Raw genomic sequence first — 21,759 nt, forward strand, 5'->3', positions numbered from 1 at the left:
CCACAGGCACAGCTCCTACGAGTGGATGAGGAAAACCGTGCAAGCCACGTCCACAGGTACGAACGAGGGCACTGGGGGTGATGCTGAGGAAAGGTCTCACTTGCTGGGGGGTTTGCCAGGTTCCCCTTTCAGAGGGAGCCACACAGATGAACAAAGGTCCTTATTGCTCTGAGGGATCCTCGTGCTAAATATTGGGTCGATCACTCAATCACTTGACTGATTCTTACGTTTCTTCCTTGACCTCTAATGCTGTGGGAAATGAAAAGCAATGGCCTTTCACTTCTCACTTCAAATGTGTTTAAAAAGTTTGTGATATCAAATAATTGCTTTTAATAGGAGATTATAGGTGGGAATAGATTCCTCCTGTAGATGGGAATGAAGCAGCATGTCTGCAGAAACGGATCATGATCGAAGTATTGGACTTCAGCACCACCTGTGCTTTGCTTACTTCCCTCAAGTTTTGCAGTACTTATGAAAAGTTCAAGTGAAACATGTACAGCAGGGGGGTGGCAATAAGGCTTTGTATTAGAAACAGCCTCTCTGAACCTCAGAGCGCTGAAATGAAATCTGCCAGATCAAACAATGAGCCCATGCTTTAAAAACAGGGATGATAAGGAAAAGTTGGGTTCACTTTGGAGTAGCAGCTCTCAGAATGTGCAGGAATACAAAGATCCATGGGAACACAGTCAGTTAATGCAGCCACAGATCAGTCTCTATGTGTAACAGTCAATGAGTACAATCCTTCAATTGTATTTAACCAGGAAAAATTAGCCATGGACATGAGGGAAAGGTCCTGTTTGACTGGGAGGAGGAACAAGACAACAAAAGATAAATACTGAGCATCTGTAAAAAAAACCCCTGTACCTTGTCTTATATGAAAAAATTATGAAACAGGAAAGGGGAGAAGGATAAGAAAAAGAGGGGAAACTGCCTGAAAAACACAGAGGCACAGTCTGCTGTATTAAAGTATTTGATCCTCCAAGGTGCTGAGCAGCTCTGCCATGCACTGAGATCAGCAGAAATTAAGGATGCTCAGTTCCTCCCCTCCAGACATGCTCTCAGTATTCCAGTGTTCCATCCCTGGAAGGTCCCTTCCCTTTCAGCCCTCCCTCCAGCCCCAGCTCTGCTCCACACATGCCTGTAAATAATAGTCTGCAAAGCAAGTACTGAATCAATCTCTGGTGGAAAAGCCATTGCTGAAACCATAAGTTAGAGAAAAGAATGCAACTGTCTAGAAAAATAGTCTATATTAAAATAATGCCTCTAATTTATATGTATGGACAGAGCCATCCCCACTCCTGCTGAACACAACTTCAGTTCACAGAGAGTCCACAGATGTCACTAGGCCAATCAGAATAGGTTGTTACCTCAGGAAAATAAGAATTTTTGGGGAAAAAAAAAAGCAAGTGATTTTAAATCATATTTTTTCTTCACTGAATACAAGACAAAACAAAAGAGGGCCTGTTCTGTAAAAACTCACATCCTGCTTTTGGCTAGTCCTTCCAAGGGCAGTGAAATTGCTCATTAACTGTCTGATTTACAGACAGCAGAACCTTTGCTTCAATAATCCACTGCTCATCTCTTCTTTCCTTACCTGCCCTATGCTCCTGTGGATTCCAGCTTCAGCCTTTGAGAGCAAGACCTGATTTGTTCTGTCTCTGTGTCCCTTTGATAGCAGGGACTTAGTGAGATAGATTGATATTTTATGTGTATGTGTTACAGACAATACCCCCTTCCAACTGCCTGCCTAAGTAGCACATGTAGAACTTTCTAACTTTTCAAATTTCAAGTCTGCAAGGGTCAGAGCATTCCCAGGAGGAGCTGGGAGTGTCTCCATCCTGGAACGGTCTGACATGAGTATCTTCATGGCAGGAGGAATCAGCATCCCAAATGCCCATGGGCCATGTGAGGCCCTCTGAAGCTGGTGAGGGCCTGGCCATTCATTTGATAGCTATTAGGTCCTGCTTTAGGGAGAACTCCAGACTGGGAATTCTAATTGCTGTTTCTTTCCCTCTTATATATATTTTTCTCTGCTAGGCCAAGAAGGCTCTGTGCCAATAAATCTCTTTCACTGGAATTGGTTCCTTTCTGTACTTTCACTCCTTTTCCTCTGTTTAAAACCAAGGGCACCATTGTTCTTCAGTTTTCCAAAAAATAAAGTAATTTTTAAATATTTTCCCTTCCAGCAATGCCAGCTGTAGAATGTCACACTCTGAGTTTGGTTCTGTGCACGCAGGTGTTGCAGGTGACCTCAGGTGTGTGACCAGGCCAACTGCAAGGACCAGTGTTGCTTGCTGGGTCTTCTTGGATGGAATCCATTGCTTTTCCCATCCTTAAAGCTGTATGTGTCCACTGAGCATTATCCTTCTGTCTCTTTGCAAAACTTTAGGAATTTCAGTAGAGCAAGTGTAGGCAGGAGTCAAGGAATCATAGCTCTTATTTATTGGCTTTCCTTATTCCCTGTGCAATAGATAGGAACCACTGTTCCTAAAGATGAGAAAACAGTCTCAGACTTACCTGAGGTGATCAGAACAGAAATTATCTAGACAGGTTAATTTTATTATTTATTCATTACACCACTTATCAATATTATTGCACTGTGGAAACAATAACTATTAAGGCAAGTGATTTTTGCAAGATATTCCTGGAAGTGGTCAAGAAGTGTTCCTATAATCTTATCCCTTTAAGACCGGGAGAGATTCATTCCAAAGGTAACTTACTTTGAGCAGTGTGACTCATGGCAGCTACAGAAACAAGGTCCTGAGTCTGTGACATTTCCAGCTCCAGAAATTCCATAGTCAGCTTCTCTTCCTGGTGCTTTGTGGCCTCGTGTCCAGAGAGATGACAAACAAAATACTTCATTCCAATTTCCACCAATGCCTCATGTCCTACAGGCCCTTTGATACCCTGGTATCTACACAGCTAACCTGCAACAAAGGGAGAAATGATTTCAAGTCTTACTCAGTAACTTTAAAAACAACATCCAATGTAAAATGAAGACACCATGTCTTCAGCTGGTGTTAAGTGAAGCTTATCAGGCTTTGCTACATGAAACCTCTGGAAGATCTCAGTATTTAATGTGAGACCATCACCCTGTTTAGTGTTACTGAAATGCATTTCCTGCAGAAAAGACCTACCGAGGCTTTCATGCATCATTCTCTCTCTGGCTGAAGGATGTCTAAGTGCCTGTCCCTGCAGCTTTGGAGCTGGAAGGACTGGGACTTGCTCCTAAATTCAGTGCACACAGGGTTCAATGTCCTATCACTGCACTGGGAGGGTGTCCAGGACACAGGAAAGAGCAAATGTGTACTCAGGACTCCTGAAGGAGGAAACACTGACTAATAAACACTGACTAATTAGTATTTTTCAATCATGAACACTGATAGAAAAGACCCTTCTCTAACCCTTACACTGCTCCTGCTCACTGTCCTCAACCCCTGCTTGGAGAGGGCAGCACAGCCAAGGAGCAACTGTAACCGAGAACAGAACAAGGGCATAGCTATACATCTGAGGTGGTAATTCCACACACACATGACATAATACAGCAAATTCTTTGGCAGAAAGTAGAATAAAACCACCTCAAGAACAAGTTACAAATCTCCTCCTGTTGATTCCAATATTTTTACAGAGGTGTGTCGTGGCTCCCACAGGAGCAGAGTTGGCTTTCTGGCTGTGTGAGATCCCAACACACACCTGCGGTCAAAGTGTGCCCAAAGCACCGAGTGTGAGCAGGGAACTCCCAGGCAGTGCCAGCCAAGGAGTTTGCTCTGAAGCTGAAAGTACCTCTTAAGATCTGCACTAATGTTACCACAAAACAGGGAGGGACAAGTTTTGAAGCAGGTGAATAATTATGAGCAGAGCCTTCTCCTGTAGATGACAGCTCTCCTCCTATCATTCTTCTTCAATAAAAGTTTACTCTGAAGACATAAGGGCAATTCTTCTGCTGCTGCTGAGGGTGCTGAGAGCATCAGGACCAAATGCACTGTAAATGTGCATTTAGTCTCTGAATGAAGAAGTTCTATCCCCTCAAATCTAAGGAAAAGGAACAAGCCTCTTCAGAAGCCATTCCTGCAAAATGAACTCCATGATCCTTTTGGGTCCCTTCCAACTCAGCAGATTGTGTGATCCTGTGAAAATGCTGAAGGCCTAAAGCACACAGAACACTTGGAAAGAAAATTCAGTTACTCACTTGCCTTTTAGTCTGTAGAGTCACTGGCAGTGGATTTCCCCTGATTTGCCCCTCAGAAATGCACCTCCTTTTTCTGCAGATTGTGTCTGTCTGCAAACAGGATCCACACAGGGCAGCCTGTCCCAGCACTGCTTAAAGGGGATAAAAACAGCTCTGCTTTGGACTCACTTCTGTAGGGTGAAGAGTATTAGAAAAGTTCACACTAGCAAGGGCAAGGACAGAATTTGGCCAATGAGCTTTATTTCAGAATAGCAGAACATGTTCAAAATTGAAAACAGGAGGGGAACTCTAAGTCCGTTGAATCCTATGATCCTGCTCTGTTCTTTTCAGCATGAATAACCTGAACATGTATGGCAAGAACAAGGAACAGGACACAGCAGAAAATGCAAACACAGAATTTCACCATGTTTCTTTCTGCAGTTAACTTTGCAGTAATGCCTGGGGCCAGGACACCTCCTCAGCACACCAAGATTTCTGGCAGGAATATTATACTCACATTACACAGGACTGGATCCATGGAACATTTTCTAATACAATGGCAATGTAGTTTTGGGGGTTTTATTAATTTAACTTTAAGAACATCATGTGCAACACAATATCTGTCTTCAAAACTTACTTTAAATTATTTTTGCTTCACAACTTCAACTGAGGCAGTGAAATTACACTGGGGAGAATCTGCCCTTTACTTTTCCTACACTTTTAAAGTACATAGAGAGTTAGAGATAGTCCCAAACAAATCTCTGGGTCCTGATCTCTGACAGTCCATATCTTTATAAGCTCAAAAATTAACATTAGTTTCTTAACACTAAGCTAACAGAGAGGTGCAGGTTTGAACTGAGCCCATCCTCAGGCCAGAAAGCTGTTCCCCATTTCCAGCTGATTTAAGGTAATTCCAGTCACCAAGTACAGACATTCCTTCCCCTGAAACAAAACCCTGGAAGCCAGGCTGTAATCCCACAGCAATCCCACACTATTCTGTACTGTGACATCCTCAGGCAGCTCCTGGACTTTATGAACAATGCTGATTTCAGTAGATGAAGAATATTCCTGAAAAGTTAAGAGAGGAGGCTCTGAAAGAGGAGCCAGGGCTGGTTCTAATGCTAATTTATTTTGCTTTGTAAACTAGTTGTGAGGTCCGATGGTGGGTTTTTTTTTCCTTTCCTGGCCTACATTGTCTGAGGTTTTGAGGCCGATCTGTCATATTGAGGCAGCAGACCCTTTTAACACTTCACTTTGCTTTGATATGCAGCCTTGTCTCTTCCTTCTCCCTCCTTTCTTCAGGAGTTATATTGCCGGAAAGGGTGATGATTTTCACAGCAAATAAAGAGGCCTTCTCCCAGCTTTATTGTCTTCAGAAGAAATGCTCTGTGAATTTTATGACCAATGGGAAAGTTGTTCCCTTCCCCCAACTCAAAACTTGGCCAGTCACAAAAATTGCTATGGTGGATGTGATAGAACAGGATTGTTAAACTGTATCTTACTAAAAGCTTTCTGAGTCTGAAATGTCTTATTTTTTGCTGGTCCAAAGGCACTTCTCAGTAGTCAGAGGTTTTGGACAAAACTCACTCTCCTTAACCAGCTCATTAAAGCCAGGAAATCCATTTCCCCAGGACAAAGGCAGGCAGACTGCAGAGGTAGTTGCTTCAAAGCTCTTTTGTTTCATTTCTCTTCCACCCAACCACTATTAACCTCTGCAACCACCTTGCAATTCCCCAGGATAATTGTCCCTGGCAGAATGTGTTTCCAATGGAACTGACACCATATTGCTGATTATGATTTTAACCTGGCACCGACAAAAGATCCTACAAATCTAAATGTTTGCAGTTTCACCCATCCAAGGGAGTAAAATGTGCAGGATTTGACTAAAGAATTGGATCAGTACAGTAACTTTTATCATTTCATCATTAAACTCTGCCATTACCTCCTAAAGAAGTCTGAGAAGTGAAGAACATCCTTCTGCTGTCTCTGGGGTGAATCCATTAGTTCTCCCTCAAGTTTTACTCAGTTCATACTTCCCCTTGAAATAAAAGGCATCACTAAATAAACCCAGTAGAAGGGCTGCAGGCTTTGGCTCAGCAGGCAGTGGAGTGGATCCATTCCATCCAACAGACAGAATGCAGAGGCTAAAGTCTCTAACTGTTCAGGGATAGGTTCTGATGCTGCTGTTTGTTAACTTTGGCAAATAACAGTGTACTTTGCCTTCAAAAGGAAAGGCCATGTGCAGACTAATTCCAGCCCAGCATCCAACAAAGGCATCAGGGAGACTCTGCCCTCAGCGGGAGTAAAGGCCCAACAGACTAAAACAGGGCTCTGCCAAAACTGAAAGTGTCTTCTCAGGAGACCCTGGCAGATCTCAGCTCCCACTGCCTGTTGTCTCTCACAGAGAGTATTACACTGAACAAACAAACAAACAAACAAAAAATCAAATTAATAAAGATAAGATTTTGTGACAAATCAGAGCATTTTTCTCAGAACATTTCTCAGAATTTCCTTCCTTTTGCTTTTCTACTTTTTATTTTCTTAACTTACTTTAAAGAAAGAAATTAGATATCAAAGATCCCAAACTTCCTTCAAAAAGAAACCAGATATTATCATTTCCACTAAAAAAAAGCCCTGAGAGCTACTAATACAAAAATAAAAGATTTTACAGGAGAAAGTTCTGTTTTCCTTGTACATTTAATTTCTTCTTCAGTTTAAAAACAAATAAAACAACCCCACAACCCCCTCCTACTCAGATAATAAGGATTTAAGCACTTAAAACCAGAAACAGGAAGGTTTATCTTGACGTTTACCACCTTGTTTTGGCAATAGAAGAACATTTGATATTTGTCTGTGGCTTCTGAATGAGAATAGAGGTCAAGATAAGATCACCTTGTTGCTCTTTTGTGTACTCCACGTTAACAACACAAAGGACACTAAGGAAACATGTTAAACATTTTGTCCCATAGAATGACCCCAAATTCTCATTTGGAGAGGGAAAAAAATCCCCGAACCAAGCCAGCAGCTAGAGAGATCAAAAGTTAAAAAATATTAAGTGAGGCATAAAAGCACCACAGGTGACCATATGTTAAACAAACAATTTACACTTGGAGTGAACGAAAACAAATGTCCTGGGATTTATGTGGACTGAACTGAGTAACTGCTGCTCCTTAGAGACTCTAAAATTCTTACCCTAATGTTGTAAAATTAACAGCACTTTTCAGTTGATTATCGGTGTAAAGGGAATTGGGCTAATCCTGCTTTCACTGCAGCTTTGCACTGACAGAAATGCTGCTGAAATGAGAATGTCCCTTGTGTTGTCCCCAGCCCAGCAGAATCTTCACAGGGGAGGCAACAGATTGACTCCAAGTGGTTTGGCTGCATGGATTCGGCAGAGCCCCCAGCGTTAGGAACAAACACCCTCTTTCCCCCACTGAAATACTCCAAGTACTGAGGCTGAGGGCCCTCAGCAGAGTTGGGCAGTGCCCAGAGCGTTGTAAAGGCACTATTAATGAATGCTGCTCTCCCAGGGCAGAGCGTGGGAGCTGAAATCGGATGTTCTACAAGCCTGGGGAGAGTCCTGGAGAAACCCTGTCCTTAGGGGAACCAGAACCATCCCCAACCAAGGTGGAACAGTGTTTATTTACAGCATGGCACTGCCCAGGGCTTCCTGTGCTCAACAACTCTGCATCTAGGATCTCTCCAAACACTACAAAGAGGAGCAGAGCATGAAGACCCTTCCAATGCAAGCAGTAGGCTGGGGAGCCAAAAATCCCTACAAGTAGGAAAGTACTGACTGTCAAATGCTATAAGAAACAGAAGTGATGTGGCTCTCAACCATGACCACACAGAGAGCACAGCAAGTGGAAGGTAATGCTGATTTTAAACATGTTCAGCCCTTAAAACCAATGAGACATCACATCTCCCTCCACAGATGGGAAAAAACTTAAACCCAAATCAGGAATTAGGGGATAAAGCACTCCAAGACTCTGCTGTAGTTCTGTACCCTGAATTCTGAACTTTGGGTGCCACTTAAACTTCAAATGCAAGGGGGATGGGAAGGAGGGCCTAGGGAAGAAGGAGGCCTTTAGCACCACTGATAGATGACCCTCCAGCTCTTCTCTCCTGCTGGGTGCTGTGGGCCATGTTCCTTTGGGGTCTACTCAGAGACTGACACTTTACCAACTCAGTGCCTCAGAATTTATTTCATTCCATTCAAAAATAACTACTCTTAGAGCAATTAATAGGAGTTTGTGGAATCTCTTTTTGAGGAGTTAGGTATCCACATATTCTCTTCAGAAGAAGTTCTGTAAGCAAACAGGAGCTGCTGTGTGAAGCCACCCCAGGCCTGCAGCAACAGCAGGTGGGTACAGGCAGAAGGCACAGGACACCTCCAGTTCTGTGCATCGTCTGAGAGAACCTGGACCTACTGCAGTGACCACTGGGGACACAATTCACAACCCACAGCACCACAGTGGCACACATGGCAAAAAAACACCAAGTGGAAGTGCATTCCCTGTCCCAGACAATGGACAGCCTAAATCCATCCATGTAGAGGAACGCCCATATAGAGACAGACAGACAAGCAAGCACCAAACACTGGTCAGGCTGTGCTTAGCAGAGATGGTAACACTGCTCCCAACACAACATGATCCAATCTGTCAAACATGTGGATGACCTCAGGCCAGGGCTCAGGCCTTGGCTTTGAGCAGGTGCTGATCTCCAGTCCATGGACTGCCTGATGTGAGTGTTAACCACAGGGGAAAGGGGGGTGAGAAAGGAAGCACCAGCAGCCTCTCCCATTCTCAGTTCTCTTCCACTGCAGCCACACATCCTGTCCTCCGAAATTCCCCTCTATGGAATCCATAAACTTGCAGGGCCTTGCATCTGTGTTCCCTGCTGTCATTTCCATTGCCTTTTAATGGCCTGGCCACTGCTGAGCCCCAGCTGCTCCACTCAGCTGCACCCAGGGCTGAGCAGAGGCAGCAGTGCTGCCTGCAAAAGAGCAGATGCTGCACTCCTCTGCCCATTGTGAAGGATTATTGCTTTCCTTTTCTCTTTTTTATTAACTGTCATCTAAAAGATCTATGTTACTATTCCGTGTGCTATTATCAGGTTGTGGACAGACGGTGCCAGACCCTAAGAGAAAACACAGCCTCCAAACTGCAGGAACAATCACAGTGTTGTAAGAATTTTTCTAGCAACAACAAGTGAGGGACTTTGGAAGCTCTCAGTATTTTCTGTGCAGTAAAATGTTCTTCCCAGTCACTGCAGCAGGTAGCAGTCTTTGGGCTCCAGGACAGAGAAATAAAGGCAGTTCGCCCCCGGGCAGGAAGCTCGGATCAGAGCTGGGAACAGAACCCAGCTTTCCTGGTTCTTTCTTCTCAGCCAGAACACCTTCCCTTTCCCAAATGATAACACAGGGGTGATAAAGAGCATGAGAAGCAGTTTATCATCCATTTACTAAGGAGGAAACCTAATATCTGATGGTATGAACCTCTTGTGTTGAAAATCAAGATCAAGACAAGGGATTCACACTGGGTAAGTGCATAGAAATCAGGCCTAAAACACCCACTGATATTTGCAAATGTAAGGCTAGATATTTTGTGTAACTTAAGTTAAAATATTTTAGCTTGAAACAATGTGTTCTTCTTTCAAAACAGGTAAAACAAGAACAAGAGAAAAGTACCGAGTGGTTTACACAGACCATCAGAGATTAGAGCTAGAGAAGGAGTTTCATTACAACAGATACATCACAATCAGGAGGAAGTCTGAACTGGCTGCAAACCTAAGGCTTTCTGAGAGACAGGTAGAGTATGGATCCCATGGATCCCCCACCCAGGATTCCCTTTGAATTTATTACTGCTGCAGAGGAGATAATGGTACTGGTGAGGAACACACAACTGCCAGTGCCTCCCATAACCAAACAGGGGGACTGGGTTCCCTCTGCAGCGAACACAACCACCACCTGCACACACAGTCCTGCTCTGAGGAACAGGAGCTAAGGAATACCAACAAATCCTGCCTGGATTTCCCTCTGAGCAGTGGGAACAGGGAGAAATTTCTGCTGACATTTCTAAAGCAGAAGTCCTGGTTCTGCTGAAGCCAGTGGGAATTCCATAACCAGGTCAGTCTGAGTGGAGAATGGGAGTGATGAGCTCAGGTATGTTCAGGACACTTGAAGGTGTTTGTGTTTTCAGCTGTTAACCTTTTGTTAAATAATTCCTACATACTTGCTACTCCTTTCTCCTGCCCCTATTTTCTACCACCCTCTCCAAATCCCACTTCTGTTCCCAGAAGATAACTTAAAGCACAATCCTGTGACTCACCATTGTTTTATGGGCTCTGCTGAGCAGGGACAGTCCAAAATCCACCCACCTGTAGCACTGTCCATCCAACTCGAACCTGTCTCACCCAGCACATCCTGGAAGAGCTCACAGAAATGGAGAAGGAAATATTTCTCAATCTGCTGTTGAATGCAAGTATTTAATTATTGAAAATTGCAATTATTTCAGCTGGGTATAAAAAATACACTGTGTGTCTTTTTGCTGGCTGTCAAAACATTAATAACTTGACTTCATTATGCTGACTTCAAAAGTTATGGCCTTGCTTCAGCCAATCACATTTACTTGAAACTTCCTAGTGGTAATTCCTGATAAACCCTTTTGTTGGTATATTTGAAGAGGTGAAACAAAACCATGTGATGTGTTTCTTTGTCATGTATTAGAGTGTTTCCTCAAATGTTTCCAAATATGGCAACAGTTTTTGCCATATTTGCTCTTCTTCATCAGCAGTATGTCACAAAATTAATTCCAATGCATAAAACCTGCATCTCTGGTAAGATTAAAAAAAAGCATGTGATAGATTCTCCCCACTACCCTTCAGTACAAATTAAACAAGCCCATGGGTTGAACATGACTGAACACTGTCCCATCCCAACCTCCACTTAAAACCTGAAAGGATTTTCTGGAAAACCTTTTTTCCTGCCTATGCCAAACTCCCATCCAGGACACTGGAAGGAATAACTCAACACAGAAGGACAAAGAACAATCATTTAAACAAGGAAGGAAAGATGCAATATCCAATTAAGAAAAAAAAAACAAAATAAAACATTGTTAATATAGGAAGGATACAGAAATAAAGGAGATGATGAGGGCAAGAAAGAAGAGAGAAAATGAGACTTCAGAGGAAGAGAGACATGGAAAAAAAAGAATACTGAAAAGAAGCAGGTGAAGAACAAGTCAGACTGATGCAACTGGACATGCTGGTTTTTAATCTGCCATTACAGATCTGAACTTACTTGTACTTATTTGGTATGACCCTCTGGTGTCCACTAAAATTCTCTCTGGATCTGCCACAGATCTGCTTCCCTAGTTTAACAACAAACCAGAACAAACCCCTAAATTCACAGGCAGATAAGAACATTGAAGCCAGAGGGGAATTCATAAATGCTGGTTTAGTTTTTAGACTGTCCCATCTTTTCATACATTTTGGCAAATGTATGGGAAACTGAATTATTTTGGCACAATGAGAATGAAAGAGATCTGAGAGCACTTGAGACTGCTTCAGTGGAACAGTTTGGCACTGAAATGATATTCCAGAACTAAGACAACAAAATGAACTGCCAAACATCTCAGATGACAGCCTAGGACTTTAGAGACCTAGTTCAGATTTACACAAGCTTTCCATGTAATTGAATTCTTCAACTGTAAAACCATAATAATGCCTCAAGGCACCAAGGCTGTCATAGAGACTCCTTAAAAGGTTTTGTGGACTTCACCAGTGGTTTTGTTTTAAAACACAACCTGGCAGCCACAGATGTTATCACCTCTTACAGTTTTACCTCCTTTCTGATCATCATTGTCTTTCCCTTTCCAGATTCTAGTGAAGATCTAAACAGATCAGTATTTCTCAGCAAACCATTGATTTTTCTTGAGGTTATAGTAAACCCAAAGAAAAAGAAAAATGAGAAAAGTGTTTCCTTTGCCATTTAAACACCAACAAGAAAACACAACATACCTGAATGACGTAGCTTATTACACTGACTAGATCTGATACAGAGCCACTTCCAAGGATAAACAGCTGGCTTTTACTGCCTCAAATCCAACACTGGGGATTCACATTCACCCTTTCAAACCTCAGCAAGTTCTGATGTATTTTCAGTTGGCTCATCAACTTCATCTCATTCCTCACTTGTTCCACACCAACCAAAATCCATGTACTCTTCAATGGGTCCTTCCTTTCTTCCCAAGGATAACTGTGTCCCTGGGATGTGGTGTAAAGCAGTAGCACATTCTGGCTCCATCTGTGAATGCAATAAAAGGCGTTCAGCTATCAAGGCACTGCTTATACAACACTTTGAATTACCATGGAGTCCCAAGGGTAGTGCACTGGTGAAACTCTACTCAGAACTGCATTTGCACTGGCTCACACACTGGAGATCACCAATTCCTGTGCAGCATCCAAACAGGAAAGCTTTTGTGCCTCAGTTTATAGGCCAGGAACAGATTTTGACTTGCCCTGACTAGGACATATAGTTTTCAATGCAATGATACTCTTGGATCCTTTTGACCATCACTGTGACCCATGAGATTCTGTTCTGTTAGATTTTGTTTAAAAAAATAAAATCAAATTAATCAAAGGTCATTCCATAAAGAAATACCTCTAAACTAAAACTGAAAAATACTTTTTATCAAGCTATTACGAAATATTTCATTACCAGCCAGGAAAGATTACCAATGTGAAAAACAAGCACACAGCCCTGTTGTCTCACTGTGCCACTGCCTTTCTCACTGGTGCTCATGGCACTGATGTTCCCTGTGATTCTGTGAGTAAATGCACTTTATCAGCAACTGAAAACAGCTTTCCTCTGCCCCTTTACAGGTGAAAATCTGGTTCCAGAACCGCAGAGCCAAGGAAAGAAAGTTAATGAAGAAGAAAATGACTCACTTCGAGGGCAGCAGCATGGGCTCCCTGCAGAGTGACTCTGGCTCCGTGAGCCCCATGCCCGTCCCTGACCCACAGACTCACTCCGAGATGCCCAGTTCCCTGTTCCCAGCGCCCCCCCCGCCCCCCCCCGCTCCCCATGGGGGGGTTGCAGCACCCCGGGGGGCTGCAGCAGGTCGTGGCCTCGCAGTGAGGCTCCTGCCAGCAGGAGCACCGGAGCACTGCCGCAGGGACGGGGCAGCGGGGCGGGAGCCCCACGACACAGGCCTCAGGGACAGTAACTCGAGAGCCGGGTCTGCAGGACAGCACAGCTTCCCAAGGGCAGTGCAACTGTGCCAGGAGCCTCTGAGGAGGATGTGGTGCCACAAGGCAAGGAGTCCTCCAGCCAGGGAGGCACCAGGAGAGCTGGGAGCAGACACAGCCCCCTGGGACAGTGCAGTGCAGACTGTGCAGTGCAAGCCTGCCCCAGGAACCCCCCAGGGCTGGGGCAGCTGCGCCCCAGGGACTGCCCCTGGCCCCCGGGAGAACATTCCTGCTGCTCTGAGCCCCACAGGCTCTGAGTGCTGAGCTCCCTGCATGGACTTTACACACGGATCTTGACAAATGAAAACCTGGCTCATGTGTTTCAACCCACTTGATGGAAAGCCTGGATCCTGGTGGTTGCACTCACTCCATGTTAAGGGCAAAGGTCAGGGATGAGCTTTTTGGAATGTTTTGGTTTTGACAGGTATGATTTCCAATGCTCTACACACTGGTACAAACACACACTCTTCATTCTCGCTGGTAATGTTTTGAAAGCATTCTGGAATTGTGAATCTTGGCCCGAGTTCATTTTTGGTCAAAGAAAATTCATGTCAGACTCATTTTGGATCCTAAAAGAAAGAGCAAAGGGGGCAGTAATCCTTAAAAAAAGTGTAGGTATTTTGAAAAGTGACTGCATTTCATGAGACAACAGAGCCCATGGACAGAGATGCAATAATTGCATTCAACCAATTTTAAATTTGTTCCAGTTTTATGAGCTATTGTGGCACTAAAAAAATCTGAGAAGCCAAATTATTGGAAGAAAAAACAAACAAAATATTTCACTTAGATGTAAGCTTTCAGCATTTTTTAAGAGGGTCTCAATTCCTGAAGTGCTGATCTTTCCCATACTGAGCAGAATTTGGTAGGTAATCAGTACTTAAGAATAATCCAGATACCTCCTAACATGACTGCCAATTGCATGTGCATAACTTCTGTCTGCAAAAGGAAAATTTGGGAATTTATACCTTCATTGTCAAAAGCAGTTTAGAAATTCAGGATGCCTTTCTTCACTAATTTCCATCAAGGTGTCCTCTGAAATATCTCTGTCACTGTTGCAAACAAGACTTAGGAGCATTAAGTCATTTAGGCACTACATTCTTTTTCTCTTTTTTCCTTAATTATAATAAATAGTACTATTAGAGCATCAAAATGTTGGTAATGTGAAATTACTTTGTATATAAAGAACATTAAAATAAATTACTTTTTTCATAACCATTTTCCAGTGTGGTATTAGCTACTGTAGAAAGTGAACATGAAGTTTTTCATGATTAACCTGTTACTGACTCGGAATACCAAATTTAAAAGGAGGGTGATGGTAAGAAAGCTTCCAAAAATTAGAGGAGCGTGGTAAGACCAGGATGGTTCAGGGAGCTGCCAGTTTTCACCAGTTCTTAATTTTATTTATCATTTTCTGATAAGGACAGTGCTAAATAAAAGTAGAATTCAACTTCAACTGGAGCCATGGGGGCCATGGTAACATTCCCACTCATTCCTGTCACAATGGTGGGAACAGTCTGGAGCTTTGCACAGGAAACAGGGCAGAGCAGGAACCTGCAATTCAAAGTTCAGCAACAGAAAGACTCCACTGGTTTCCACATGGTCTGAAAAGAGGAGCACGGCAAACACACGTGGGAACAAAAGCCATTTCTCATCTGTATCCAAAGCCAACCACTGCCCTCCCCAGAGAGGTCTCCATCAGATGTATCCAAAAGAGGAATCCACTGGAAACACAGAGAACAGCCAGTCTGTCTGCAGAGGGAAATGCCAGAGGTGTTACCTTTGCTTCACACACAGATTTAACTTAACAGACTGCAAGAGGTTCCACAAGAGAACCAACCTCACACTGGCCAATTAACCAGAATTATGCTGACTGACTAGAGAAAAAACAATCGAGATTTCCAGATTCAGACTTTCAAAAGGTAAGAATACAGAGGGAAACTTGGTCTTTTGTACTGATACACAATAATTTAGGTCCTAGTTCTAGCAGAACTTCTAAAAGCAGCCTGGCCCCAGGGTTCTGCAGAATTAAGTGCAGAGCTCCCTATTTTAATCACATTTCCATGACACAGCTTAATTTTACAATAATATTTCTAAAAGGAAAAAGAAAAAAAAGTACTTCAAGGAAAAACTTGAAGAAATATGTCTGAACACAACTTCTTTCTCTTTAAAATTATTTGAACATCATTCAAAGAGAGGGGGATCTGGCAAAACGACCTGGTTTATCTTGTTTACATGTAGAAGAGTTATTGAGGAAGATAAGTGAGCACTTTGAAGATCTGCCTCATTTCTGCTCCAGTTTGCTGAAAGCATGCTTGCTATAGGTTGCTATGTGTTCCCAATCAGAAGTTGTTAAGTACACAAAATAAGGCTGGATTTTATTTGCAGAAGCACATGTTCAAAGGTTACAATTTATTGCTCCAAAAGCAGTATCTATAAACCAGGGCAATACCTTAGAGATTATTAACCTTCTAGTTATGCCAGTGGCCGTTTTAAATAGTTGGATTTTTTTGTGTAAAATTTACCAGCAATCCATCTAACTATTTCCAATGTGCTTTAATCCTTTAAACAGCAGCCCACCAAAACCCAAAGAAAGTTATTTTTCTCTCTGAAGCTTGTGCAGTGCTGTTGCTTAGATGATGTATTGTGTATAATTAAAAACAAGAGAGACATAAAACTGGAGACAAATCAACTGAAATGATTTTGGTGCAGCGCTGTGAGTCATAAAATACTGGGACCAATCCTCAGGATAATACTTTGGGTGTATCATAAAACTTAACACTTGTATCACATCTAAAAACTAGGGACACCAAAGCAGAGTGTTGTGAAGATGGATTGGTTGTTAGCAAAGTGCCTTGAAGAAGAAAAGCATACCTTAGACTACATCACAGGAATATCTAAGCCCTTAATCCTAACTGCAATTAAAAGAACAATTAAGGAATATCCAGTTTTCCGAGGAATTTGCTGACCTTTACACCCCATTTTCCAGTGAGAATTGGGATCCATATGGTATAAAAACACCACGAGCAGCAGAGCAAACAGCACCTTCTACAAAACCTTCATGCAAGGAAGCAGGATACACAATTCAAAATGCTGTTTCTAACCCCAAACCCTTCAGTGATTGCTTAGGGGTGATGCAGTCATTGAGGGACAGAGGAGAGAGCACCACAGCTGTGCCACCTGCTATCCCAGAAGCAGATTCCAGAATACATTAATTCGGGATGTTACCATGGAAATTAAAAAGCAGACTCCAACTTTAACACCCTTACTGGGTTTGCTGGTGCCCTCCAGGCTTACTCCCAGCCAAGCCTTTCCAGCCAGCACATGCGCTGGGATGGCACATCCGTGCCAGTGATCCACGCAGGCCCATTGCAGGTGGCACTGGATGTTACTGCCTGGACACATGATTGTGCAGAACTCACCACGTAAAGGAATAGGCATGGGTTTTATGATTAATGTTTGCCAGCTGTTTTCATACTCAAAGAGCACAATTCTTTTCCATTTTCTAAAAAAACCTGAGCTGTATCCCAGTAAATAGAGGGGGTTAATTAGGATACACCCTGGCTGCTCTTGGTTCCTAAGCCACAATAGACACAGGCACTGTAAGGCAGGACAGACCTTCCACAGCCAACAATCTCTCGTCTGGGAGTGAGAAGAGTTCAATCTGTGGGACAGAAGTGGCAGTGTGGCAGGGCCATAAACCAGAGTATGGCAGGCAGAGCACAGGGGAGGCACCACCATCTATGGAACCTTATGCAAGAAATCCCCCCAAAGGGCTCCTGGAGGCTCACAGGGAGCACCCAGATGTCCCCCGGGGTTCACATGGAACTCCTGCCACAGCTGTGGAGCTCTAAGACATACTCTGATTTCTGGCAGAACCTGCTCTGGCTTCAGCCCATTCCTCCCTGGCAAATGCAATACTGATGCAGATCATACATGAAATGCATTGACACTACTTTTAATAAAACACATTTTAACGCTTTAGAAATTAAAGATAAGTCATTGTTAGCAGCAGTTAGAAAATCAATAGTGGGGTACATAGAAGGGCAAATACACTCAGCTTTCAACCAGTCACTCTCCATCATTTTTCAAGAGGATTTGTTAAGAGCCAAAATTTCAGAGCATGAAATTAAAATTTAAATCACTGACGAAGGTTTCACAGACATCTGGCATATTTATTTCTTCTGTCTCTATCTTATGAAAAACAAATACACTGGAGGGATCAGAGACACACACAGGGCAGAACTGACATTAGTGATATATCCCTTTTCACTTTTTCCCAGAGGAGGTCAGTTCAGCAAGTGAAAACAGCTCAGTTTTGCTCACTCAGCTCTCTGGGCTGTGCCGCATCTGCCAGATATGGCTTGGCACATGCTTGCCTTGCAAATCCTGAAAATGAGACCTAAACTATGGTGTTGGATATTAAACCAGCCCAATTAAAAAGGCAAATAAAAAAATTCAGAAGCTTTATGTTTGTAGAACCTTCAGTAAAAGCAAAAGCAGTGTCTTTAACTGTTCTAAAATTTTAAAACCATCTGCCTTCCTTCATCACTTGTCACGTATTTTCCCAACAGAACTGCCCTCAGCTGACAGCAAACCACGCAGTGACTGACCTTTCCTCAAGATTCACACAGCTGAACAGTAATTTTAGGAGGAATGAGAGTGCATGCAAAGCCCAGCCTGAATACAGGGTCAATAACGCATCCAAACCACTGCACTGAACTCTCAGCAACACAGAGGTCACTAACCATTCCCTCAAAATTCCAAGCATGCAGTTACAAAGGGATGGGCGAGAAGCATTCCTAAGCCTGGTGTTCCTGAAGTGTTATTTGAGTGGGCATCTGGAGGCAAGAAAACAAACATCTGTTCCTATCACCTGAGCCAGAATGGGGCACACCAAGCTCACCTGCTCTTTTATTCTAAGAAATTTGAGAGATTTCACATAATTTTCAAGCTTCAAAGACAGACAGATTAGTTTCTTCTTATCTCCATAAAATGAAGAGTGATTTTATGAGTAAGGGCTCCTAATAAAAACTATCACAGTTATAAACACCTTTCATGTAAGTTATTGTTGTACAGGCAGGTTTTAGTCTCCCAGTAGTGCTGAAATTGCAGTTATAATGGCTGTCATTAAAACACTTAATTGCACATTGGTGATTATGTTGTTATTACCCAGGTTGGAACTGCTCTCCAGAACAGCACATATACCATAGAGCACTGTCTCCCTTGCCTGTCCAAACAAACACTTTATAACTCCTATATATATGCTCCTATAACCTATATATGGTTATCCCCACGTGTGTTATTATTGAGAAATTTCATCAACCACTTGTTAGAAGACTAGAAAGTCTTTTCCCCAAAGAGCTCCAAGTACATTTGATTTAACACACACAAAACTTCCCTCCAATGACCACTGAGGCAGCTCCCATGGACACTGGCTTGAGATAAATTATACCTGGCATCTGAAGAGGTGGAGAAGAAAAACAGCCTTGGAGTTCAGTTCTCCTGGCAATCCCTCTCTCTGGAGAATGCCAAAGAGCACAGCACTGCTGCTGCAGCACCACACGGATCTGCCCCGTTCTGCCGTTACCACCCACCCCAGAAAAGGTACAAACACACCCCCCCAAGGGTGACATTTCTGGGGGTCCGGCCACCACCTCAGAACTGCTGGCAAATGTTCCTTTAATATCCCCACAGTGTTCTGTCATACAGAATAGGAGACAGAAGAGTCAGGGTGCAGATCATTTGAACGTTGCCATTTCAGTTGTCTTATTCTCACTTTGGTGTTAAAAATCTGCAGTCCTACCCAGCAATCTTATCCTGCTATGCAAATCTCTTTAAACAAAATGCTTTATTCAAAGCTTACTATTGTGAGCTGATATCAAATCAGTGCAGCAAATTGCCATCCGAGTATCTTGATCTAATTATGTTCTGGAAAGAATCGAAATAGATCTGAAGAAAATTCAGATAATGAAACAGGCAAAACAAGAAAGGGAAAGGAGGAGCATAAACAAAAGATAAAAGAAGAACAGAGCATAAAGGATAAAGCTCTGAGATACAAAAAATAGGATTAAGTGATACTGAAATGGTGGGGGGTAAGTGCAGAGGAATCCCATAAAGGAAGAGGAACACCAGGGATTAAAAATGTTACCAACATGCAGTGCAGTCTATGAAATGCTATGTCACTCACTGAAATGTGAAAATGGGGGGCTTAGGAGAAGTCAAACACTGGGTCTGCTCTGAAACCCTTGAGCAACCACGTCCATGTTTGAAATCCAATGGATTTCAGATGCAGTCGATGGAGATGAAACTTCCCTCCTGTGGATCTGCCTGTGACTGAAGACTCTGTGTCACATTCGGCCTTACATGGAATTTAACTGTTCACAAGGCTCACAAACAGCCAAAGAGTCCAAGGACAATCCCAGTACAGGAAACACATCTTGTTCAATTTGGATGATGCTCAGTGGAGTTCTTTGTTCTTTTTAGTGCACATCACTATTAAAAGCTCCATGGGCTCTCAAAAATCGTGTTATAATTCCTTTTCTTTCAAGATGAAGGGAACAAGAGTCTCTTTCGATTTATTTTTAGTGTTATTTTTATAATGGTGCACTAATTACAGAAGGTCTTACTTTTTCTATGTCCTATCCCATGATTTCCTCAACATTCTCAGGATCCCAATGATTAATGCAGGATTTTGTAAATACAGCAAAATTCATTAAGAATATTTTGCTACACTTCTCAGAAAAAAAGTCTTCCCTCAAAAAAACCCCTCGATCCCAAACAGAAAAGGAATATCTTTCCTGTCTTTAAGTACACACTTAGAATCCTTTAGTGCTGGAATTAGAAGGGATGTGTGAATACGAGTAGTGTCAAAATACAAAGGATACTGAATGAAAACCCACACCTTTGTAAAGGGAAACAACTCATTGTAATTTGCACCTCTTTTGCAAGCATAGCCCTTACAAATAGCTCATTGCAAAAAAAACCTAGCCAAAATAAAAATACAGCCAATTCACTCCACAAATCGCAGCTCCACAACCCAGAGAGGCGAGTCTGGAGTCCTAAGGTGTGTTTTAGTTCTCCCACGTTAAACCAAGCTCTTAATAACGAGATGTAAAACCACTATGGGAATCCTTTTTCCCTGCCCCACGGAGCACCGTGTGCCAGGGGCTTCCCGGAGGGGATCGAGGCAGTTCTGACCCACAAATTAACAACCCAGATGTCTCTCCCTGCTGCTTTCCCCTGGCCAAGCCGCCACCACTGAGAGCAGACCTCAGACAGCAGCTTCAGAGGAAGGAACCAGCCTCCTTTCAGGCAGATAAAGCTTGTCTTGAAACAGAAGCCAACAATATTACTGGGCCTAATCAAAGACTTTTTTCACTACTCTTTACAGTCATTTTCTTTGTACTTCTGGCACCATCTTTGTTAGGAAGATTTATTGTCTGCTTTTTCAAATTTATCAGTTTGCAATGGCCACCAGATGAAGGGATCTCTTTAAATCACTCTGTGTGGGGACAGTGAGAACATGTGCCCTACAGTCAGAGCTTTAAAGTCTCCCAGGCTGGAAAACCACTGACAAAAGTCAACAATGACAGGAAAATTTTTGAGACAGTTATATTCAAGACAAGCTGTTTATGAGGTGCTCTGCATTTTGAAGTTATTGACTTACAATTATTCAAATTAACTGTACTGCTTCAAAAGTAAAAATGAGATTTTTTTTTTTTTTTTTAGTATCTGACAAATTAAAAGAGTAACAGATTTACTGGTTGATTGATAGTAGATCATAAAATAAAGGTTTCCAACAAGAATCATTTGAATGTTAAACATTGGTATGATAGTTACCACTATAGTTTCTTTTGAGAAATGTCTATTTACTTAACTATTTCAGTTACAAGTACAAGGAACTGTTGCATCATCTTGCAGGACTGGGATGGCTGTTGAATATCAGGGAAGGATAATAGGATAGATAAAAGTTCTCTAAAAGAGAAAGCACCAGAACCAGCAGAAAGGTGGGGTCGGGCAGCCCTTCATTTGAATGTAAATGTAATTATGAGGCAGCAGTTGGGCTGACGTCAGGCAAGGTCTTGGTAAACCATTACCACCAGCACCTGGTAACACAGTGGATAATAAAAGAGGATGAAGTAGAAGATTCCAAGCAGAGTGGCATTATTAGAGAAACCCAAACACAAATATTTTGGAGCAGCAGAAGACAACACGGCAGGGCAGGATGTTGTGACCAGGTGTGTGCCAGCCATGTACGTGAGCCCGCTCCTGGACAAGGACGGCAGCATGTACCCAGGCTCTGCCCGGGCTGCCAACACCCTGCCAGGGCAGGGCTTCGTGTC

At 42.8% G+C, this 21,759-nt stretch overlaps 1 protein-coding gene across 1 annotated transcript; it reads left to right on the forward strand.

Annotated features, from left to right (window-relative positions):
* Positions 1-4: 4 nt before the first annotated feature.
* On the forward strand, positions 5-13,307 carry LOC113962194 (homeobox protein CDX-4-like; the record flags this gene model as incomplete). The annotated part of the gene is given in 4 exon segments (XM_027672990.1): positions 5-56; positions 9,832-9,977; positions 13,052-13,237; positions 13,239-13,307. Coding segments are annotated over 4 exon segments (453 nt in total), but the record flags the coding sequence as incomplete, so codon positions are not given.
* Between the last annotated feature and the right edge of the window lie 8,452 nt (positions 13,308-21,759).

This window comes from Neopelma chrysocephalum, unplaced genomic scaffold (genome assembly GCF_003984885.1).
Source record: "Neopelma chrysocephalum unplaced genomic scaffold, ASM398488v2 Primary Assembly neopelma1_121143, whole genome shotgun sequence".
Lineage (NCBI taxonomy): Eukaryota > Metazoa > Chordata > Aves > Passeriformes > Pipridae > Neopelma > Neopelma chrysocephalum.